At 38.4% G+C, this 25,831-nt stretch overlaps 1 protein-coding gene across 8 annotated transcripts in view; it reads right to left on the minus strand.

The window, feature by feature from the left end:
* Positions 1 to 12,473: 12,473 nt before the first annotated feature.
* Positions 12,474 to 25,831, minus strand: part of DLG1 (discs large MAGUK scaffold protein 1) — a 287,420-nt gene continuing 274,062 nt past the window's right edge. For all 8 annotated transcript variants that reach the window (XM_055407214.2, XM_055407346.2, XM_055407336.2 and 5 more), the window contains 3 exons: positions 20,869 to 20,978; positions 15,195 to 15,286; positions 12,474 to 14,307 (listed from right to left, as the gene is read on the minus strand). In XM_055407214.2, coding sequence (XP_055263189.1) covers positions 14,201 to 14,307; positions 15,195 to 15,286; positions 20,869 to 20,978 — 309 coding nt within the window. In that variant the 3' untranslated portion in view covers positions 12,474 to 14,200. The remainder of the gene's footprint in view (positions 14,308 to 15,194; positions 15,287 to 20,868; positions 20,979 to 25,831) is intronic.

Genomic DNA, 25,831 nt, shown 5'->3' on the forward strand with positions numbered 1-25,831 from the left:
GGGTGCTGGAGTAGTCTCTCAAGTCGTCTCTCTTGATCCCCGCGCTCCTAGGCCTGGACAAGCACACACAGCTGTTCCTGAGAGTCAGGTAACTGCTGTCTAGGGCCCGATTCCCCCAGCTGACCGGTGTTTCAGGGCTGTCTCCCTGTAACAGTCTGCCCCTCATTCCAGAACATCCCTCTCTTGTCCTAGAAAGATCCCCAATAGCTTGTTCCACTGGAGAGGGAAAAGTTCAGATTTGGAAAGACGAAGAAGAGGTCAGAATCCTAGGGCATGAGCTGGAAGAAAGGAAGCTCAAGAGCAATGGAATTCATTCACCAGCATCTCTTCAAACACAGGTTTGTACAGAGAATGTGGGGCTACAGAGATGACCTCCGGTTGAAGGGGTCCTGGCCGGAGAGAGACTGGCAGTGGGGGATCTCACTGCCTCCTCTTGGACCTGGAGGAGGTAAGTGACTTGCCCTGGGTCACACATTCAGACAGTGACAGTGCTGGAACTGGGACCCCGGTCTCCAGCAGAGCCTGGCTCATTCCATCATGCTTTGGTGGACGGGAGGAAGAGTAAAGATGGGGAAGAAGAGGAAGCAGAAAAGACGAAGAGGGGGATGAGAGGAGAAGGAGAGTGAAGAAGGAGAGGGACGAAAGAGTGGGTTGTCTGTCTAGGCCAGTGCGTCTCAAAGTGTGGTCCCCAAATCAACAGCAGCAGCATCACTTGGGAACCTATTAGCTATGCAGATTCTCAGGCCCACATCCGACTCACTATATCAAAAACTCTAGGGGTAGACAGTCAGCAGTCCGTGTTTTAGATTCTGGTGCACAGCAGGGTTTAAGAAGCACTGCTCTCGGTAGACTGGAATTGTAGTTCTCCATGTATACTGAGGGCGTGAGGAACGGACTACACAAATGGTTACTCAGTGATCTACCTCCATTTATATCCTCATCTTTGGTCATCACCACCCCTCCTCTACCCCCATGAGTACCCAGGAATGAGACCCTCCCTGTCTTGGGTAGAGGACAAGAATACTCTGTGAGAGAGAAGGAACCTTGTGTCTGAGTTTGTCAGTCCCCGAGTTTGCTCTGCTCCCTGGGGAAGGGAGCCTTGGCTTTTCTGATTGGATCATGAAGCTGTTGCTTATCACACCCTGAGATGATCAGTGGAAGCCACATGGGCCGGGCTTCAGGAGACCTTGTTATCTCTTGTCATCACTGACTCAGTGTGTGACCTCGGCAAGTTCATTCTGTCTGGGCTTGCTTCCCCTGTAAAAGGCAGGTCATGATGACCCTGACATGCCATTCCTCTTTCCCGATAGCTGTCTGCTCTGGAGAATCTGAGGGGAGAATATTTGGTGGGAGCTGTTTCTTCATCCCCAGCTAGATCCATCAGGAGGATGGGTACCTCTAATTTGCATAGAGAGATGGCAGGTGACTCTGGAAGAGGGGCTATGACTTGTCCTAGGGGATGGAATAGGTGTTCTTAGCAAGCCTCACTCTGTAAGGATGAAAAGGCTCACTTTACCATACTCCAGGAGCAACCAGAAGTTACGGACAGGATTTGTGTTCATTACATTATTCCTTTAGTAAAACTCCAGGTGACATTGATAAGGTGTCAAACATCTATAAAATAAGAGCTTGGGTGAGCTCTTTCATAATGGGTTCTTTTCCTGTCTCTTAGGAGTCATTCCTCAACTGTGTTGCGTCAGGGAACTAGCTGTTGGTGGGCTCCAGGGCCTTCTACCTCAGGCCCGTTTGCCTGACCTTAGCATGGACATTGCTTAGCATTGATGCTCCTGTGTAATGGGGAGCTCTGCCATGGCTTGAGCCTGGATGCTATTTCTGGGGTGCAGACATATCTGGGTGAATCAGAGGAATGGTGGGATGCAATGAGAGTAATGGAACCCAGGAATAGTCCTATAGAGGAGCAGAGGCACTGAGCATAGTTTGGTCCCCATTCTGGACTTACACTGGGATTAGAGGGAGAGGATAAAAGCTATAAGAACTGGTTTTACTAACACTTGCGTAAGATGTTAGGGCCTAAGCAACAGTGCTTTGGGGCTTCCTCACCTTATTTCATAATATGAAATACAGAGAGCCTTTTTCTACCAAAGACACAGCTCTGGTTCTCCAAGGATTCAGGAGCTTGCTTGTAAGGAACCAATGCTGCTGGATGGAACACACCAAAGATAGACTCTGGGGACTCAGAAGAAAGGGCCTTTGACAGGGAACAGAGAACCTACATGGGCAGATGGTAGCTAATGAGATAGCAAAACGTGAACAATTCTTTTACCCAGAATCTTAGGAAAATTCAAAAAATTTTTTTCAACAAACCATAGTTTGTATTTTTCTATTTCTATGAGTTTTCATGTCTATGACTAGGAAAAAGTCCACTTTATTCTGGATAATTGAAAGGGCTAGTATGCACAGAGAAATCAGGCATGGTGAACACTTACAGAGATAAATGTGTCATCAAAGGACACTACATTCTTACTCCTGATATCACTCCCTAATATTTGCTGTTTAACACATCTGGATTTGTATATTGAGATCAATGGTAGGCATATTAAGCAAATTTTGTTAATAAAAGCTTTTGCTTCTCTAAAAGTGTTTACCCTATGAAACTGGACTTAGAGGAAGCCCCTTGGAAGAAAAGCTAGCTATGACCAACCTAGACAGCATATTAAAAAGCAGCATTACTTTGCCAACAAGGTCCGTCTAGTCAAAGCTATGGTTTTTCCAGTGGTCACGTATGGATGTGAGAGTTGGACTACAAAGAAAGCTGAGCACTGGATAATTGATGCTTTTGAACTGTGGTGTTGGAGAAGACTCTTGAGAGTCCCTTGGACTGCAAGGAGATCCAACCAGTCCATCCTGAAGGAAATCAGTCCTGAATATTCATTGGAAGGACTGATGCTGAAGCTGAAACTCCAATACTTTGGTCACCTGATGTGAAGAACTGACTCATTGGAAAAGACCCTGATGCTGGGCAAGATTGAAGGTGGGAGGAGAAGGGGACAACATATGGTTGGATGGCATCACTGACTTGACATGAGTTTGAGCAAGCTCCTGGAGTTGGTAATGGACAGGGAAGGCTGGCATGCTGCAGTCCATAGGGTTGCAAAGAGTTGGACACAACTGAGCAACTGAACTGACTGTATTTGGGCTACATGATACCTTATGTGTAACCTTTTCAAAGGCAGATTCTCTTATCACAGGGCCTTGAATGGGAGTATGATTTCTAATTATGAGCTATTAGGTTTGAGGATCTTACTACCATTGTTAAGGTCTCTTTTACTGCTGGAGGGAGGAGGCTGAGAAGAGCCACAGAAACTGGGAGCAGATCCCCAGAAGTTTTGTCTGAGCCATTTCAGTGGCATGGCAAGGGCTGAGGCTTGACCAGGAGGCTGAACTCCACAAGGGCCCGGGTGTCATCTTGTCTGCCACCATTCCCAATGTCCAGCACCGTGCCTGGGATAAGCAGGCATTCAATAAACATTATTTAAGTGAAAAGTGGATAGTGTGTCTCAAGATATTTGGCTAAGAAAGGAAGAGAAGAGGTTGTTTTCAGGAGATTCAGGGTCAAGGGAAAGTTACATAGGATAGGAGAGAGTTGATCATATAGTCAAGCACAAGTAGCCCATGGAGGAAGGAGAATAATGACACAGAAGAGGATGATGGAAGAAGATGGAAGGAATAAGATCGGCAAGACACGCAGAGTGGTCTTGAAAGGAAAAGAAAAATGCTTCTTCCTTGGAGATGGGTAAAATTAGGGGTGGGAGACTCCACCTGAGTCAGACCTGCATTCAAGGCTAACTCTCTCATCCTGGAGCTCAGTTTAATGATCAAACCACAAAAGTTTGTTTCCCCTCGAAAATTCTCCTTGCAGTCCAGACTTTAAAATTTAGAAGATTAAAATGCTCCAACTCCGGAGATACAGCTTTAAAAGCTATTAATAAGTCTCTATCTATTTCATTGAATAGAAGATTTAATCTGAATGGAAACCAGTATAAAAGGAAGCTAAAGAGCAAAGATCTTTAAAAAATCAATTTAGAACAGGAAATATGGGTGGCAATGTCTAATGATTCCAAGATTTGAGAAGTTCATAGTGCCTAACAAATGCATAAAGTAACTTTGAATATTTAAGAATGAAATAAAAATACTATTTTGTCTTTCAACTATTAGCTTGATAGAAAATAAACACTTTAATAAGCTATTTAGACCCAATTACTTAATAAATTAAACTACTAGACCTAAAAGCATTATGAAAAAGACATTAAGGGGGTGTGAACAGAGAAAATTTGGGAACCTCTGTTTTAGAGTACTGTATTTTACTTTAGTTTTTACCAATGTAAAAATCACTTTTAAATAAACTTAATATGAAATTCAAATATGCTTTCATTGTGTACTGCCAATATAAAAGGAGATTTGGGATTTATTCTTCATAATACTTAAAAGTAATATACTTGTTGAGTAGTCATCAATAAGATATTTATTAAAAACTTAAAAAAAATGTTATTTATCTATTTTGGCTGTGCTACGAGAGCTTCTCATTGAAGTGGCTTCTCTTGTTGCAGAGCACTAGCTCATGGGCTTCAGTAGTTGTGACTCCCGGGCTCTAGGGCACAGGTTCAACAGTTGTGTCCCAAGGGTTTAGCTGCTCTACCTGGATCAGGGATCAAACCTGTGTCTCCTGCACTGGCAGGCAAATTATTACCACAAGCCACCAGAAAAGCCCAGACATTTATTCTATTAAGAACATCACATAAAAGTACACACAAAACTCCCTAAGTCCATAAGAAATTTCAACTGAAGTAGGAAAAAGCATATAATTAAGTTCTTAAAAAATCTTCCCCCAATTAGAGAAAGCTAGCTGGACTGTGCCTTTAAATTAGACAATTCCTGGGCAGTCCAGTGGTTAGGACTCCATTCTATCACTGCTGGGGGCCTGGGTTCAAGCCCTGGTTGGGGAACTAAAATTCCACAAGCCAGGCAGTGTGGCCAAAAAGAAAAAAATGTAAATTAATCTAACACTTCCGATGGTGATTTTAACAATCACCATCAGAATGGCTGATTATAATGGTTGAAATTATAAAAATATACAAGTAACTATTAAATTTCAGTTCAATAAATATTTGAGCTTCTACAAATAGAACAGTGCTGTGCTTTCAAAAAATATATAGTCTAGTGGGAGAGTTCGGAGAAGGCAATGGCACCCCACTCCAGTACTCTTGCCTGGAGGGTCCCATGGACGGAGGAGCCTGGTGGGCTGCCGTCTATGGGGTCGCACAGAGTCGGACACGACTGAAGTGACTTGGTGGCAGCAGCAGCAGCAGCAAAGAGCAAAGAAGTAAAATCCAAGAATATTGTATTTGGCTCTGTCACTTTCAGAAAAATTCATACCCAGCTACTTAACGATGTTTCAGATGACTTATTATGAAAATGTATGCACAAGAAGATAAAATCGATACAAAAAGACAAAAGTCACAAAGTATGTTCAGGAAGGGAGATTGTTATTTTGGGAACAGAAAAGGAAAGGACTATAATTTAAAAAATTTACCTAATTTAGAGATTTATTGTCAGACCTTTTTATCCACTCTCATCTATTCTCTATGTTCCCAACTCTTATCAATTTGCAAATTAAGACACAGCCAACACTTATACAAGGCTATTTTTAGCCCACTGAAAACCACAGCAGTGAAGATGACCATGCTGTTGAGAGGCCTGCAGGCTCTGGACAAGTAGAGGAGCTGTGCGCCCTGATTACCTGCCCCAGACACTTCGCTGGGACAGAGGAATACAAGGGGAAACCACCTCATCTGTAAAGGCAGCACAGAGAGTGCATGCTCAGTGTTAAGGGGACACCCAGTAAGTGCTGCAGGAATTCAGGCATCGAGGACTGTAACTAGGAAGGCTTCTGCAGGAGGGACTCAGGGGGTCTTTGAAGAAAGGTGGAGCTTTAGTGAGGGGACCTCGATCAGCAATCATCATAGTAGGAATCTGCATGATCACCAGTCTCAAGACAAACACTGTGGAGGGTGTGTGACTAAGGATGACTGGGGAGGTAGATGATTTATCGACCACATAGTATGTTCCAGGGACTACACAGGCACATGGATTTGTTTGTATTTAGTCCCCATGAAGGTCATTGAAGAGATGCACGATCCAAGTTGCATTTTAAGAAAAAGCAGATGCTCGGGGCTGGTGCACTGGGATGACCCAGAGGGATGGGATGGGGAGGGAGGTGGGAGGGGGGTTCAAGATGGGGAACACGTGTACACCTGGGGCGGATTCATGTCAATGTATGGCAAAACCAATACAACATTGTAATTAGCCTCCAATTAAAATAAATTTTTAAAAAATTAAAAAAATAAATTATTGGGCATTAAAAAAAATAAAACCATATGAAGAAGAAACATAATAAAGTCAAGATTCTGATAAAATATATAAATGCTTGTAGTAAAACTTTATGATAAATGTGCCAAAAATAAATAAATAAGAGATACAGGAAAAAAAGGAAAGAAAAACATCTGGTGGATGACTGACTGGATTAGCAAGGCAGGATCAGAAGTTGGGCAAGGATTTAAGGGGCCACTGAAATAATCCAGGCCTGGGGGTGAGACTGGGTTAGGGTCCTGGATTAGAGTGATGACAGTGGAAATGACAGCAAGGAAAATATACTTAGGAAGAATCAATAGTATCTAGTAACTAGATATTTGAGGGAGAGAATGTGATGGAGAGAATATTCCATTAAGTACAGCTATGATTAGCCAAAGGTAGAAAAATAGTTAAAAGGTTAGTAGAGCTTTTTTCCTCATAAGGAAGCAGTGAGGAATGTCAGATAAACTAAATCTGAACCAAGCACTGAACTTTCAGAGAAAGAAATGGATCTATCATCGAGAGGTATCTTTAGTCTTAAATACCACTAGGGAAGTAGATATTTTTGATTAAATTACTCTCACAAGATTTAGAAAACCTTTTGGTAGAGATTTATAGTGTGGAACATATGGGACCTTCCTCTTGTTTTTAGCCCTTCCATCTGTGAGGTAAATGAACCTAATTTTAGACATCCTAAAGAAAGATTACATCACTTGTTCTAGTCTTTACTTCCACCAGAAAATTCACTGTACCTTGTTTCACATGCTAATTGCTTTGTGCACTGACTTCTGTATAGTTAAAAAAGATTATTCTACTGTAGTTAAAAACTGTCCAAATGAAATGTCATTAACAGCTGATTAGCAGAAGTAGGGGTGGTTACATACTCAAGTACTTTATTTTGAGTGAAGACCAGGTAGTTCCTAAGCTTTAGTCTAGAACCAGTTTAAAGGCATGACCTTTTTTTTTTTTTTTGAAAACACACGAGAAAGCAAGTCATGTTGTGGCAAGAATAGAAAAGGCCACAAGATGAGTGTTCCATCTACATGCAAAATGGCCGAGAGTCAAACCAGTCAACCAGCTCTGGTTCAGATTCCTTGAGTACGTGGCACTGAAATTAGATTTCTGTTCATCACGTAATATTAGTAGTATTTAAGATTCAGAGAGGTTACCTCTAAATAAAATTGGTAGTAAATAATTAAAAAGAAAAAACAAAACAGTCTGTGGGTGTTCAGCAAACTAGATTTTCTTAAAAGGTTAGGTAGGGCTGTCTTTTCACAGACTGTTTTCTAAATTATAAGGTTATCAATTTCATGTCTGACAAACAGTTGTTTTGTTACTCAGATGACTCTCTCCTTATTTACTACTGTCCTAAACAAACTATAGTTTCCTTAGGAGACTAACAATGAGAATCTGGCACCAGTAACTGGCACATCTAGCTACTGGATCATCTGAGTGTTATTCCTGGGAACCTGAAATTCTACAAATCCTAAATTGCTTATTCTAGCAGTCTCCTACTTCAGGCACAATTTTGTTCTGTAAACAGGCTCTTGGGATCTATTACTATGCATTTAAAGTTTGTTTTAGGATGATAGGTTCCTGTGCAACTGCCAAAATGCATGATGCTCACAGTAGAGATAAAGGTGGGCCTGGGGAGGGCCTGCCATAACTGTCAGATCAGACCCATTTCTGGCTTTGCTCCTTGTTCCTTCAGGCTTATGGTCATAATGAAGCACAAAAGCATAGCGGGGAAAACTGGAAACAATCCCAGATCACTTCAGTGACTGGATAAATGAACAGTAGTACATCCATAAATGGACTACAGTAATGAAAATTAGCAAACTTGATACCTGCTGTGTCAGGGATGAACCTTGGATGCACTTTGATTAAGTGAATGAAGCCACACCCTAAATGCTACATATATGATATGATTCCATTTATATGACATTCTGAGGAAGGTAAAACTAGATAAGTACTAAGAAAAGATCGGTGGTTATCAGAAGTTGGGGTCTGGAGGACTACATAGGAGCCAGAATGAGGAATTTTGGGGATAATGGAAGTGTTTTGTATTTCTGATTGTCAGAGTGGTTACATGACTCTATGCACATATCAACATAGAACTGTACACCATTCTACTGTGCAAAACTGAAAGACAAATACAATAAGCAAGTTAGGATAGTGGCCTCTTTTGCAGTAAGAAGTAGTGACTGGGAGTGAGCTGAGGGGGTGGCAGTGCCTGGGGTGCTGGTCATGTTGTTTTCTGAGCTTCAAGCTGATTACATGGGAGATATTGGTTTGTAATAATTCAATGAGGCATATGTTTTTATATATTATACTTCAATAAAAAGTAAACAAGAGATGGTGAGAGAGAATTCCAATCTTCACTGTCCCCTGGTCTCCTCCACCTAATTCTTCCCATTATCTATTTACTACCACTTTAGGTAACAGAAGCCACTAGAAAAACCCTAGTGCGAAACTCTCCCTGGTTAAGGTCTGGTACTTGGTTCCTAAAAGTCTCAAATAATAATACCAGGTTACTTGACCACCGATTCTGTTCACAGTGCTGTTTGGCAGACCAAGGTTTGTTTTGCCAGTTCTCAGGTAACTGTATTTGGAAGCGGAATGCAGAAAGAGCTGGTAATAGTAGGAAGTGAATGAGAAAGTAGTCAATGAGTAGTGACTGTTTTATTCTTAAATTGAAAGAAAATGTATCAGGGCAATTTAAAGCTTTCCAGACATGTCTCTCAAAAATTAATATTCTAGAGAACTGCTATAACTGTAGGGTCTAACACTGCAGAGACGTCTGAGAATGGGTTATGAAATCTTGATGCCTTCCAGTTCCATGTTTGAGTTACAATAGGTCACGGTCACAGCATCTGACAAAAAGCTGAGAATCCTTAGAAGATGAGAAAGCATGATTATGTTGTTGTTCAGTTGCTCAGTTGAGTCTCTTTGCGACCCCATGGACTGCAGCATAACAGGCTTCCCTGTCCTTCACCATCTCCCAGAGCTTGCGCAAACTCATGTCCATTGAATCGGTGATGCCATCTAACCATCTCATCCTCTGTCGTCCCCTTCTCCTCCTGCCTTCAATCTTGCCCAGCATCAGGGTCTTTTCTAACGACTCGGCTCTTTGTATCAGGTGACCAAAGTATTGGAGACTCAACTTCAGCATCAGTCCTTCCAATGAATATTCAGGAGTGATTTCCTTTACGATTGACTGGTTTGATCTTGCAGTCCAAGAGACTCTCAAGAGTCTTCTCCAACACGACAGTTCAAAAGTATAAATTCTTTGGCACTCAGCCTTCTTTATGGTCTGACTCTCACATCCATATGTGACTACTGGAAAAAAAATAGCTTTGACTAGACGGACCTTTTTTTGGCAAAATAATGTCTGTTTTTTAATATGCCATCTAGGTTGGTCATAGCTTTTCTTCCAAGGTGCAAGCATCTTTTAATTTCATGGCTGCAGTCACCATCTGCAGTGATTTTGGAGCCCAAGAAAATAAAGTCTGTCACAGAGACTTACTAAAATGAAAATAGTTTTGTAACTAAAAGTCTGTCAGAATTTATAGGGATGTAGAATGGGGGACCATGTTCTTCTTTCTCAGTCTTCTGCACCATAAACACACTCCAGAGCAAGGGAAAGAACAGACATTGAGAGTCAAGTATCAGATGCTGTAATTAGTGTTTTATACACACTGCTTTATTTAACTCTTATTAACAACCCTGCAAAGAAGTCAATCAAATCTCACTTAAAATAGAGCACAATGAAGGCTCAAGTTAGTCTTTATACAAAGGGAACTGGAACAAATTCAGGCTTCTAATTCCAAGGAAAAGGGAATTAATTTTAAAGGGCTCCCTTTATTTGTAATCTTACTGATTCTCAAAATATATCCGTTTTACAGATAAGTAAACTGAAAGAGGGATGAGATGACTTGCCCAACTAATGTTACATAAACCAGTTAAGTGGCAAAGCTGTCGTTCAAGTCAAGCTGTTTCCATAGCCCACATTCTTCACAGTATAGTCTTCTGCTGCCAAAGCCAATGAGAGCTATACTGTGCAATTCTGGAGTGAGATAAACAGAGTCTTCAATACTGGGCTAAACCATCTAAACTTGGGTCAGAAAAGTGACATTTGTGTTCTGATATCTTTTAAATTCATCCATCTCAATAAAATCTCAAGCTCACTGATACTTTCTTTTAATCAATAATTCAAAATTTGAGGGACTGAACAGCCCACTTAATTAAGCTCACAGCAAGGGGAAGAAAAGGACCTGGAATGGGAGAAAAACAACTGTTCTTAGGAGCCAGGAGTTACAGGCTGTAATCCTGGCTCTGTCCCTGGCTGCAGCACAACTTTGATTAAGACACAGGGATCTCTGGCTTCTGTTTCACTACCTGTAAATCAAGAGTATTCAAGGCAGAATCTCAGAATGTAACTGTTTAGTACTTTGGAAAACAAAATTTCCACACCAGTAAAGTCCCCAAATTGCCGTTTGGAGTTTATGACTGTGCAGTGGTTTAGCAGGTTTGTGTGCTGACCAGTGCTTTCTGCTTGAAACTCGCTTCATCATTTTTTGAAGAGCCCTGCACAGATACAGCGGAGAAGGCAATGGCAAGCCACTCCAGCACTCTTGCCTAGAAAATCCCATGGACAGAGGAGCCTGGTGGGCAGCAGTCCATGGGGTTGCTACTAGTCGGACACGACTGAGCGACTTCACTTTCACTTTTCACTTTCATGCATTGGAGAAGGAAATGGCAACCCACTCCAGTGTTCTTGCCTGGAGAATCCCAGGGACGGCAGAGCCTGGTGGGCTGCCGTCTATGGGGTCGCACAGAATCGGACACGACTGAAGCGACTTAGCAGCAGCAGCACAGATACAGAATAGCAAAGCAACCAGAGCCGTGTAGTCATATTTAAGAGGTACTTTTATTTTTGCCAATTTAAGGGTATTAAGGTGCACACTGGGCTACGCATGTGGTGCAGTGGTAAAGAATCTGCTTGCCAATACAGGAGACACAAGAGACTTGAATTTGATCCTTGGGTTGGGAAATCCCATGGACAGAGGAGCCTGGTGGGTTACAGTTGCTGGGGTTGCAGAGTCAGATATGACTGAGCAACTGAGAACAGCATAAGGAAGATAATTTAAATATGGAATATTTCATAAAACATCCAAAATAGTAGTATTCCCTGTGTATTAGAATCGTGGACTTCTCCCCTAATGAATAGTGTTCCATTTTTAATCCTAAAGAGGTTCTTTGCCAGTATGACAGTGCTAGGGCTACTTGTTTGCCAGAAATAGTCCTTTCAGCTGTGATGGGAATGACTTATTCCATGTGTTTGTCCTTACTTACTGTGTGACTCTGGGCAAGGACCTTCATCTATCTTTAAGAGACAATAACATAAATTAAGCTATAGCGCCTTACACAGTAGGGGCTGAAAAATGAGGCAGCCTGGTGTATCAGAAAAAAAACATGCAGAAGAGACAGCACTGCCATTTACTAGCAAATAAGTTTGGCAAAGTGATTCTGCTTAAGCCTGACAGTGGGGCCAGTAACTTGTATCTTCTTTTAAACAATTAAATGATACTATACTAAAGTGACTGCTGCATAGTAGTACTAAGCAACTAGTACTTTTATTAATAATTCTATACAATCTAGAAAGGTGAACACAAGTTAGTATTCTCTTACCAAAAAAAAATCACTTAACAAGGACATTCAGAAAGCAATAATTTTAACACAAAAATGGCATCATTTTATAAGCTCCTGATATTTTACAACATTTGACCAGTAAATGCTGCAAAATGGCTTAGGCTGGGTCCTGCTATAAGGTGATTTCTGGGGCTCTGGAGATCATATGACAACAGTAGTCTTCTGATATATTTATGTTTGGTAACAACTTACTATATTCAGCATATAACACCTATGGTATATATTTCAATGTGTTAACATATTCAATTCCAAAATCGATAGAAGATATTTGATTAGGTTGCCTAACAATTCCTGAATTCTGTTTACAAATTATGTGATGCTCCAAATTGTCCCCCAAAATGCTAGCCTGTAAAATAATTTTTTCTTTCAGAATACAAGACACATTTAACATACAGATTTTACAATAAAGTTTATTAGCTGTTCTCCTCTTTCTCATAAATGGAATGGATAACGTCAATAATTCTTTACAAACCAGTATGCATTTAAGAAACTGTAATGAGGAGGCTGTCAAAACACATATTCAATAAACAACTCCAAAAAAAGCCATGGGAAGCCAAACAGTATTATAAAAGACCAGAGAAATTGATTTCTGAAATTGTTATCTACTTTTCACTAAAATTTCTTAATTGCTCACCATGAAGATCTGTGCAACTCTACGGCAGAGCAGCTACAAGAGATGAAAGGTGTGCAGTCTGAGGGGAAAATACTCATACACATGAGGCTTTTGCCTATTAATAAAGGAGAACTGGAAAGAGGTGGAGACCATTCCAAACCCAATGACAAGAACAACAGTAACAACAAAATCCACCCCCCTGAAAAAACACCCCCCACAAAAAACCAACCAGGAACCATCTGAAAACTTTTATAGAAAAGAGGAGAACATGCCCATGTTTTTACTTATAACCTAATTTCCCTAAAGGTTTCTTTCCACACCACCATACTCTCATTTTCACTTCACATGATTAAGGAAGATAAAGTCTAATCAATTAATATTTAATTTAAAAACCGAACAAAAAGAGTAGGTGGCAAAAGAAAAAAATATATTTTAAATATACATATATATGTTTGTGTGTGTGCAACTATGTAAAGAAAATAATTCCCATAGTTACAGAGTTTAAAGAAAGTTTTATATATATTTATATATATATATTTTATTATAACAAAATAGTCAGTTATTGTGGGTAAAATATTCATTAAAATCTGACCCCTAAGAATGCATTTAAAGTTTTAGACTATGTATTGGACTTCTTTCCCACTGCCATAATGAATACTACATCACTACTGTAATGTCTGTTTTGTATTTATGTCCATGAAATCTTCTCAACCTTATGTGTAAAAGGTGAGCTCCCCAAGCACCTAAATATGGCCTCAATTCAGAAAATGTGATGATCATTATGTATGAACAACTTCTGTAAGACACTATAAATAGTGTTGCACAAGTAGATTAAAAACATTTAAACACTGTTATTCCTAGCAAATCTACTGGGAGGAAAAAAAACAAACTTCAAATAATAAAAGACTTTAAGAAGAACGCTTATGAAAAATGAATATCCCTTGTGAAATTAATAGTTAACTCAGATATTAATTTGAAATTAAGAAACATATATTGCTGTTATTTGTCTGTATGAAATATTTGCTTTGATAAGAGTCAATTGAGAAAAGGACTTGAGAGTTAACATACTGGCCAAACCATGCTATTAAAGTTAAGCGTGCACTGTTGCTCAAAATTCACTACATTGATTAAAAACACTTTTCTTTCATTTATATTGAAATTTGGAAAGAATGTATATAAAGCTTTTCTGAAAATCTCTTAAAGTTACTTTTCCTTAAACATTAAGGAATTTTACCACAATTACCCCGTCTCCTAAAATCCTATTAATAGCTGGTCAGGCCATTCTATCTTCACCTGTAAAAAATGGCCACAAACCAATAGTGACATGAAATAACACAGATGGTACAACTTGAGGGAGACACTAAGACATCAAAAATAAGTGCAACTGCAGACCATGGTGAGTGGGATATGATTCAACAAGAAAGAAGTAATGAAGACAGACTCGAAAAGGAAAGGGCAAAGAAGTGTTGAAGAAAATGAGACTGTGGAAAAGAGAAACATCAGTCCTCATAACTTTTCTTTTGCTGGAACCCAAATGTAAGGACCAGACTGTTCTTCTATGATCTGCTTCACTTGGTTGTAAATGTCTTCCAGCGTATCTCCCTGTACAATAGCTGTAATGATAGAATCAGAAACCTCCATTAATTGCTTATCTTCACCATTACAATTATTTGTAAAATAACTGGAAACACTTATTCAGGAAGAAATACTGTTTATGTATTGTTTAACTAGTAAAAAGCTCATTTTATTAATTTTCCTATTTGTAAAATAGAAAATATTTCAAAAGTTTATCAAAAAGCAAGATTTGGTGATGTTTACTTTGTGCATTTGGGAAACAGACACTGAAGTAATTAGATGCAAAAGAACAGCTATCTGCAACTTACTCTTAAATGTTTCATAAAAAAGTATAAATGTGGTAAAATGTTAGTGCTGGTGGAATATGAGTATACGCAAGTGCTGGTACTATTCTTGTGACTATTCTGTTAAGTCTGAAATTATTAAAAAATCCTTAACAAAAAAACACTTGGGTTACAATTCCATGATACTTAATGGTACTTATTAATAATATGAACACCAAATATAAATTAATCATCATTTCAAGCAAATAATTAATTACAAAAACCTACCCAAAGATACCTTAGGAATAACTTGAATAAAATTTTGGAACTGCTCTCTTCTCTTTCTAAACAAATATCTTAAAAATGGATCAAAATTTATAAAGGATAAGAGAAAAATCAGTATCATAAGAAAAAATCAACTCTGAATGTTTCCCTCTGGTCAGTATGAATTATTCTGGTACATGCTGTCCTTATCAACAACCTAAGATACACTAAATTTCAAGAGTCTTCATCACCACAACCTAGATTACATGAATTATTCTGAAAATGATAGCACTTATTACTGGTAATTGTGGACATAGTTCAAAATTCATTTCACTGAGTCAGTTCTTATGGTCCCAAAGCAAAATTCTAACATACAAGCATCTACACATGATGCCAACCTGTGAAATGTTCAGTAAATTCTTGTTCCAGTTTCATGGCTCTCTCAAACGTCTTTCTGGCTTGTTCTTCTGTCAGACGCTTATTCATTTCCCTAGGCAAATAAATTTAGAAATTAATAATTACATTATAATACTTTTGAAAAAGGGTGATAAAGGAAAGAAGACACATATAAAGTCATGAAAAGCTGAGGTCTGTTGAGAACTGTAATGTAAATTGCAAACTATATTCAGTCACTGTATCTGGAATGACAGAAGGGTTTCAACATTTTCTTGCATGAGTTCAGGACAGCCAAAAAAACCCAAACACTAATTTGTCAATTTTGACTTTGATGAAAATATCATATTAAAATATGACTTACAGATCTACTTACCAATTTATAAGGTAGTAAAGGGGATATATGAACACATTAAATAATACCATGAGAAGGCAATCAGCAAAATAGTCTGGGTGACACTGCAGAGTAAGTGAGTTGGTTTCTTCAACAAAGAAACAGAAAAAAGGAAAAGATGGGAGGGAGAATCTGTAGATCAAAAGACTTAACAAACTGTCATGAATAGACTTTGTTTGGAACTTGATTCAAACAAACTGAAAACTTAAGAAACAAGAAAATATGAACTATCTGATGCTATCAAGGAATTACTGTTTCAGTGTGACATCACAGTGATGTTTTTAACAAGGAATTTTATCTTTCAAATACATATAAAGATGTATGGATGAAATCATACAATGTCTGGGATTTGTTTCAAAATAATCTGGAGTGGAGGGTTAAGGAGGTGTTGGGATAAACAAGATTAGTCGTAGTTGATAATTATATTACAGCTGGATGATGGATATATGAAAGTTTGTTCCCAATTTAAGAGAGAAAGCTTTCAATGTTTCACTTTCAAATATGACATTTGCTTTGATATTCTGTAGATGACTTTCTTCAGATTAAGGAAAATTCCCTTTTATTCATAGTTTACAAAATGTTTTTGTCATGAATAAATGTTAATTTTACCAAATGCTTTTTTTACATTAAAATGATCTTTTTTTTACTAAAATTTGTTGTTTTTTTTTGGGGGGGGGTGCTGTGCTGTGCATCTTGTGGGATCTTAATTCCCCAGCCAGGGACTGAAACTGAACTTGGGTCACCACAGAAAATCACTAAGTCCTAATCACTAGACTGCCAGGGGAATTCCTGTAAAACTGATAATGTGGTACACTACACTAACTTTTTAAAAAACTGAAACATTGCTGATTTAAAATGCTCTTAGTTTTAGGTGCAGAGCAAAGTGATTCTGTTTTATCTATCTATATGTGTACATATATTCTTTTCATATATATATTATATATACTTTTTCAGGTTCTTTTCCATTTTATGTTATTACAAGATACTAAATCTAGTTCTCTGTGCTGTACAGTAGGTCCCTGGTGTTTATCTATTTTATATATAGTCACTTTCACTTTTCACTTTCACACGCTGGAGAAGGAAATGGCAACCCACTCCAGTGTTCTTGCCTGGAGAATCCCAGGGACGGGGGAGCCTGGTGGGCTTCTGTCTATGGGGTCACACAGAGTCGGACACGACTGAAGTGACTTAGCAGCAGCAGCAGCAGTGTGTATCTATTAATCCCTCAATTCCTAATTCATTTTCCCATCTCCTCTTTGGTAATAATCATGTTTGTTTTCTATAATACACTAATTTTTAAAAATCACTTTAAAAATTGTGGTAAAGGGGCTTCTCTGGTGGTTCAGATGGTAAAGAATCCACCTGCAATGCAAGAGACCCAGGTTGGATCTCTGGGTCCAATATCATATGGTAATCTGATTTTTAGTATGTTGAGAAAATCCCATACTATTTTCTACAGCAGCTGCACCATTTTATATTCCCACCTACACAAGAGTTCCAGTTTTTCCACATCCTTGGCAGCATTTATTTTCTGCTTTTTGACAGTAGCCATCCTAATGGGTGTGAGGTGGTATGTCACTGTAGTTTTGATTTGCATTTCCCTAGTGATTAGTGGGGTCACTGAGGGTCGGACACAACTGAGAGACTTCACTTTCACTTTTCACTTTCACACATTGGAGAAGGAAATGGCAAGCCACTCCAGTATTCTTGCCTGGAGAATCCCAGGGATGGGGGAGCCTGGTGAGCTGCCGTCTATGGGGTCACACAGAGTCAGACATGACTGAAGAGACTTAGCAGCAGCAGCAGCAGCAGTGATTAGTGATGCTAGGCATCTTTTAATGTGCTAACTGGCCATTTGTTTACCTCTCCTCTTTGGAGAAATATCTATTTAAGTCCTATCCCCATTTTTGAATCAAGTTTTATGCTGTTGTTGAGTTTTAGTTTTCTATACATTCTGGATTTTAATCTGTTATCAGGTCTATGATTTACAAATATTTTCTCCCATTCTATGGATTACCTTTTTATTCTGTGGGTAGTGTCTTTTGATATAAAAAGCTTTAAGCAGTCACAAAGTCTAACCTCCCTTTTTTCTTTTGTTACCTGTGTCTTTGGTGTCATATCTAAGAAATCACTGCCAAATCCAATGTTGTGAAGTTTTTGTCCTATGTTTCCAAGAGTTTTACTGTCTTATGTTTAGGGCCTTGATCCATTTTTAGCTGACTTTTGTATGTAGTATTAGGTAAGGGTCCACCTTCATTCTTTTGCATGTGGATACACAACTTTCCTGGCATCATCTGTTGAACAGACTATCCTTTCCATTTTTTTTTTTTTTAAGATTTTTGTTTGACATGGACCATTTTTAAAGTATTCACTGAATTTGTTATAATACTGCTTCTGTTTCATGTTTTGGTTTTTTAGCTACAAGGCATGTGGGATCTTGGTTCTCCAACCAGGGATTGAACCTGCATCCCCTGCACTGGCAGATGTTGACCCCTGAACAAGGCTGGGGTTAGGGATGCCAACCCTCCACACAACTGAAAATCTGTGTATAATTTAACAGTCAGCCCTCCATATACTTGGTGCCTCTGTATCCATAGTTCCCCATCCACAGATTCAGTCAACTGTAGACTGAGTAGTACTGCAGTATTTACTACTGAAAAAAGATCCATGTTTAAGTAGACCCATTGGGAGGACTGATCAATACTTTGGCCACCTGATGCAAAGAGCTGACTCATTAGAAAAGACCCTGACCCTGGGAAAGATTGAAGGCAGGAGGAGAAGGGGATGGCAGAGGAAGAGATGACTGGATGGCATTACCGACTGGATGGACATGAGTTTGAGCAAGCTCTGGGAGTTGGTGAAGGACAGGGAAGCCTGGCGTGCTGTAGTCCATGGGGTGGCAAATAGTCCGACAAGACTGAACAACTGAACTGATGGCTGTTCAACTGAACTGATCAACCGTGACTGAACAACTGAACTGATGCGATGTTCAAGGGTGAACTGTAGACACAACAGAGAAATCCTGCAGGTCCAACTGTTGTCTAGGTGGGAGATGGATTCCTGGTGCTTCCTACTCCAACTTCTTTCTACCTCTATCATGGATTAATCTCAAATGTGAATCTAGCCTTGCATTCCTTAAATAAACCCAACTTGGCTGTTATATTTTATCTAATAAAAACTGCTGGATTCAATTTGCTCATATTTTGGTAAGGATTTCTGCATCTACATTCATGGTAAGACTCGTCTGTCAGTTTTATTTCTTGTGAATCTCTGACAGATTTTGGTATTAAGTTAATGCCTATAAAATTAGTTGAAGAATCTTTGTTAAGACTAGTATAGCTTTCTAATTTTTGGTAGAAGTTCTTTTGGCTCAGTGTTTTATTTGTAGGAAGGCCTTCCATAATAGAGTTAAGTTCTTTAGTAATACAGGCCTAGATTTTCTTTTTTCCTTTTCTATTTCTTCAGATTTTTTTAAAGTATAATTCTCAAACACAGAAGACAAATACCATAAATGTTTATCCTGATGAGTTTTCAGCAACTTATGTTTACCTGTATATCCAGTACTTAGACTGAGATAGAGAACATTACCTTGGCACCTAGGAGGTAATCTTCACTCCAGTCACCAACCAACCCTCAAAGAGTAACCTCTATTTGATTTTTATAATGATTAAATTTGGGACCATGGAATATACATATACTTTTAGGTCTGGATTTTTGTTTCACTCAAATTGTATTTATGAGATTCTTCTATACTTTTGTGTGTGGTTGGAGACTGTTCATTCCCATTAACGTAGAATATTTCATTGTGTGAATGTTATAATTCACGAATGTATGATGGGCATTTGGATAATTTCAAATTTCTGGTTATTTAGTATAGTATTTCTGTCTAACCTAGTACTTGTCTTTGTAAACACAGGTAAACATTTCTGTTGAGTGTATATCTAGAAATGAGACTTCTGGGTCCTAAGTAATGTATATGTTCAGCTTTAGGAGATACTGTGAACAGTTTACCAATGTGGATATACCAATTTACACTCCTACTGTGCTAATCAAGGTTGCAAAGCAAAGGTATAAATGTATCTTACTAATGGAGTAAACCTTTAACTATTATGAATGTCCCTCTTTTTTTCTAGTAATACTTCTTACTTGAAGTATACTTTGAAAGTAGCATAAACCAGCTTTAATTTGTTGAGTTTTCCATGGTATATCCTTTCTCCCCCTTCTCTTTCAGCCTTTTCACAGACTAATAATTAAGTCTGTCATATGACTGATGGGTTTTCCCAAAATATGACACTTTGGTATAATGAGCATTTTAAGTTGAAGGAATGTGTAAAATGACAGGTGCAGGAGGGACTCTCTGACCTTTCTCTGAAGCAGGTCAAGAAGACCCTCATGTCAGACGTGACCTCCCTATATCTGAAGAAAAGCAGCATCCTTATCCCTGAAGACAGAGGGAAGCTGAGAGGAATTTGAATGAACAAGCCTTACTAAGTTTCCACCAGGTTACTACTCTTAAGTCATATCCTCTGGTCCTATCACATTTCCCCATCATTCTCCACTCTTCATCTAACCTAGTATAAAAATGTTCAGGTTTAACCATTTCTTTGGGTTTTCATTTCCTTATGAAGCGTCCTATGTGACCGTAAAATGTAGATTTGCATGCTTTTCTCCTGTTAATTTGTCTTTTGTTACAGAGGCCCAGCTGAGAACCTAGAGGATTAAAAGGTAAAGATATTCTTCCTTTTCTACAAAAGTAACGTATCGTTATTTATTTTTCATTCTTCTATTCAGACAATTTTTGTCTTTTAATTGGACCATTTAGGCTAGCATTTAATTAACTAAACATTTGGGTTAATTTATACCATCTTATTATCTGTATCCTTTTGCCCCCCCTCCCCATATCATGTTTCTATTTGTTCATTCCTCTCTTTTAGTATTTATTTAAATTCTATTTTTTGCCCTCTATTAGATAAACAGTCATATATTATTTGATTCTCTTAATCAGAGCTGCATCACCTAATTAAGTAGGTACTAGATCCATGTGATTATTTAAACTTAAAAATTCCAATGTCACTTAATATGTAGTATATTAATGTTGATTATGATAGTATCAAGAGTGCTTATTTAATCCTCACAACAACCCTCTAAGGTGGATATACTATTATTACCTGCATTTTACAGACAAAGGAATTGAGATGCAAGAAGGGTAAGTAAATTATCCAATCTAATAAGTAACAGAGACTGGATCTGTACTTAGAGGCTGTGCCTTAGGAATTTACACTTACATGATATTTTCCATGGATTTGGGTTTAATAAAAATGGAGATTGGGTAAAGTTGTGCAATCTGTAATCTCTTTATGGCATTTCCAGACACATCAAGGATACAGTGTTTGCCCTAAAATAGAGGGGATAGAGAAGAAAAGTAAGTGAACCAAGTATTTTCAATTGTATTGCAAGTATATTTCCTAGAAGTACAAAATCTTAATTATGATATGTTTGGATTCTGTTCACTTTAAGCAAATCTGTCATTTCTATTATGAAGACAATGTATAATGACTATAGATAATTAATTCTCCATTCTCAAATATTACATTTAAAAAGGAATAAAAATGCAGTTTCCACAGACCAGTAATCTCTCAAAATGGCAACCAATATGGGGTTCCTGTCTTTTATTTTGCTGAGAAAGGGTACTAAAATATATCCTAAGGTTACCATCTTGCCACAAATCATCATTTTATAAAAGAATATATGATTAAACAAGAAGGTAAAAGCGAGACTCTTTAAAACTGCATATATATTACCACTATCCTATTTTTCATCTTACTGGGGAGTGGTGAAAACTTTATCACAAACTAGAACATTTGAAAACCCCAGTTCTGAATTTAAGAAACTTTCCTGACTAACTTAAATTCACTGCCAAAGGCCATCAAGGTTTTCAGTAAAGAGGAGCATTTCCATGTTAAATAGGGTAGTACTTCTAATTTATCAAACAGATTTTATTATAACATTTCCCTGGTGACTCAGACAGTAAAGAATCCGCCTGCAATGCGGGAGACCTGGGTTCGATCCCTGGATTGGGAAGATCCCCAGAAGATGAAATGGCATCCCATTCCAGTATTCTTGCCTGGAGAATTCCTGTGTACAGAGGAGCCTAGTGGGCTACAGTCCATGGGGTCACAGAGAGTCGAACATGACTGAAGTGACTTAGCACTAAAATCAGGTACTCCCCTATAATGCATCTTGGAATCTAAGGGCTTAAATCCAGTTCAGTTCAGTTCAGTTGCTCAGTCGTGTCCAACTCTCCGCGACCCCATGAATCACAGCACGCCAGGCCTCCCTGTCCATCACCAACTCCCGGAGTTCACTCAAACTCATGTCCACAGAGTCGGTGATGCCATCCAGCCATCTCATTCTTGGTCGTCCCCTTCTCCTCCCGCCTCCAACCTTTCCTAGCATCAGAGTCTTTTCCAGTGAGTCAACTCGTCGCATGAGGTGGCCAAAGTACTGCAGTTTCAGCTTTAGCATCAGTCCCTCCAATGAACACCCAGGATTGATCTCCTTTAGAATGGACTGGTTGGATCTCCTTGCAGTATAAGGGACTCTCAAGAGTCTTCTCCAACACCACAGTTCAAAAGCATCGATTCTTTGGCGATCAGCCTTCTTCACAGTCCAACTCTCACATCCATACATGACCACGGGAAAAACCATTGCCTTGACTAGACGGACCTTGGTTGGCAAACTAATGTCTCTGCTTTTTAATATACTATCAAGGTTGGTCATAACTTTCCTTCCAAGGAGCAAGCGTCTTTTAATTTCATGGCTGCAATCAGCATCTGCAGTGATTTTGGAGCCCCCCAAAATAAAGTCTGACACTGTTTCCACTGTTTTTCCATCTATTTCCCATGAAGTGATGGGACCAGATGCCATGATCTTAGTTTTCTGAATGTTGAGCTTCAAGCCAACCTTTTCACTCTCCTCTTTCACTTTCATCGAGAGGCTTTTGAGTTCCTCTTCACTTTCTGCCATAAGGGTAGTGTCATCTGCATATCTGAGGTTATTGATATTTCTCCCAGCAATCTTGATTCCAGCTTGTGCTTCTTCCAGCCCAGCGTTCCTCATGATGTACTCTGCATATAAGTTAAATAAGCAAGGTGACAATATACAACCTTGACGTACACCTTTTCCTATTTGGAACCAGTCTGTTGTTCCATGTACAGTTCTAACTGTTGCTTCCTGACCTGCATACAGGTTTCTCAAGAGGCAGGTCAGGTGGTCTGGGATTCCCATCTCTTTCAGAATGTTCCACAGTTTATTGTGATCCACACAGTCAAAGGCTTTGGCATAGTCAATGAAGCAGAAATAGATGTTTTTCTGAAACTCTCTTGCTTTCTCCATGATCCAGCGGATGTTGGCAATTTGATCTCTGGTGCCTCTGCCTTTTCTAAAACCTGCTTGAACATCTGGGAGTTCACGGTTTACATACTGCTGAAGCCTGGCTTGGAGAATTTTGAGCATGACTTTACTAGCGTGTGAGATGAGTGCAATTGTGCGGTAGTTTGAGCATTCTTTGGCATTGCCTTTCTTTGGGATTGGAATGAAGACTGACCTCTTCCAGTCCTGTGGCCAGCGCTGAGTTTTCCAAATCTGCTGGCATATTGAGTGCAGCACTTTCACAGCATCATCTTTCAAGACTTGAAATAGCTCAACTGGAATTCCATCACCTCCACTAGCTTTGTTAGTAGTGATGCTTTCTAAGGCCCACTTGACTTCACATTCCAAGATGTCTGGCTCTAGGTCAGTGATCACATTATCGTGACTATCTTGGTCGTGAAGATCTTTTTTGTACAGTTCTTCTGTGTATTCCAGTTCAGTGAATGGTAATTTCAATTTAGTAGGAATATTTAAAATAAAAAAAATTAATACTGTATGAATACTTCAAACACACAGAAAAGTAAATAAAAGACATATATGTACCTACCACCCGCTTTTATTAAATATTACTGCTTTATCTGATTGCTTAGAAATGAAAAACGTTTACACTGAAACATTAATATCTTGTTTGCTTTATTTTATCCCTCTCTATATATGTACACAAATTGTAGACATAATAACTTCTTTACTCCTTACTTCCTGAACTCAATGACATCTCTTATATAACCACAGTACAATTTCTCAGTTGGTCATCTAGTACTGTTTACCGCAAAAGGAAAAAAAAAATTCTTGCTCTAGGGCCAGTCCAGGACCACACATTGTATTTAGTTGTAATGTGTCTTTAGTCTGTCAAGCTGGCACAATTCTTTAGTCTCTTTCATGATCTTGATATTTCTGATAGTACTGAATATTTTTTTCAGAGAATATGCCTCAACCTGGGTTTGCCTAATATTTCTCATCAGATAGCTGGTACACATTTTTGGCAGCAATAGCACAGAAATGATGTTGCATCTTTCTCAGTCCATCATGCTCAGTCCAGGAAGCATATGATGACTACTAGTGATTTTAATATATTTTTTTAGTGATGTTAATTAAAAACAATTTTTTAAAAATTTATTTCTGGTTGTGCTGGGTCTCTTGCTGTGTGCAGGTTTTTCTCTAGTTGTGGCGAATGGGGCTACTCTTCATAATGGTGCTTGGGCTTCTCACTGCAGTGGCTTTTCTTGTTGCAGAGCACAGGCTCTACAGTGTGGGTTCAGTAGTTGTGGCACATGGGCTTAGTTTGCTCCATGGCATGTGGGATCTTCCCAATTCAAGGATCGAATACATGTCTCTTGTGCTGGCAGACAGATTCCTAACCACAAGACCACCAGGGAAATCCTGATGTTAATTCTGATCACTTTTTAAAGGTTTTGTCTGCCAGATTTCACCACTGTAAGACTACTGTTTCCCTTTTATAACTGATAAATATTTTGGGGAAGGATATGTTGAAACTATGTAAATATCCTGTTTCTCATCAGATAGTAATTAATTCACTCAATAATTTTAGCATACACTGGTGACTCTTGCCTTAAACAATTATGGTATTTGTCAAGAGAGATCTAACTCCATTCATTATTCCCTCTAACTTTATTAGTAGACATTAATAATGTAAGGTAAAGCTTTCCTTCCATCCACTTATTTATTCATGTATTTACTTATACCATTGTGAACTCTTAGATTCTTATTCTCTGTGTTACAATAAGCTATTATCATTTTAATATTCTAATTTTTCCAAACTTGGCCACTGGGTGACTTTACAGGTTGACTTCAGTGTCTTTATGAAATATTTGTATCATTCTTTAAGCACTTCCTTAGTTTTCTGGCACAGCAAAATGTTCTAGGCTTATCTTTTACTTTCCCAATGGAACCAGCCATAATTCTAATGAATTCTAGGTCTTTTTAATGGAGGATAGTATTTAGAAAACAAGATCTAAGCAGTGGTATTACTGAGAGTCATCATTTTTAGGCCTTCTTTGTGGAAACAGCAAGAAAATGTATACACACGTTTATATTTTCTATATCTACTATATTAAGATGTATAGATTTACATTCATATCTCTAATTCCAGTCCAATTATCACAGTTTATTCTATCCTTATTTCTAAAATCCCTGCAATGACAGTGAGAAATCTAGCTCACAAACTGTAAATTTATTATTTGCTCAACTCTAAAACATATATTAGTTTCAGACCTATTATCCCATACCACTCTGAAAAACAAACCTACTAATTAGAGTTCAGTATTTGTTCACAGGTTTTCTGTCTTAAGACTATCTTTAAGGATTATTGGGATTAAGACTTTCCCCTTCCCTTCCCCTCTTCAATGAAGTTATTTGAAAATTAATTTTAAAATAACTATTTGAAATACAGTTAGATTAGATTTAGTTTGTTCATATATCATTCTGCTTTCTTCTATTTTCTCTTTTTATTTTTTGAATATACAAAATGCTAACATAGTGCTGAAGTCAAAATTATACGAAAAGGTATACTTGGAGAATTGTTACACCTCCACCCATTCTTCCTCAATCCCTCTCTCTCATCCTTTCCAATCCTCCCTCTGTAGGTAACTCATCTCAGGCTTGATTTATCATTTAAAAAAATGTTTTAAATCTTACTTCTGTGTGAATTATTTATATCTTTTGTCTATTTTTTGTTAGATTTTGGTCTCTAGTCCCTCAATTTTTAAGTATGTTTAATATTTTGGGAATATCACCCCTTGGCTTGCAGACTTTTCATCAGGTGTTTTGTGACATTGGTAATGGTGTTTTATATTAGTT

The sequence above is a fragment of the Moschus berezovskii genome, chromosome 1 (genome assembly GCF_049115385.1).
Source record: "Moschus berezovskii isolate FMDL1 chromosome 1, NW_MosBer_1.0, whole genome shotgun sequence".
In the NCBI taxonomy this organism is placed as follows: Eukaryota; Metazoa; Chordata; class Mammalia; order Artiodactyla; family Moschidae; genus Moschus; species Moschus berezovskii.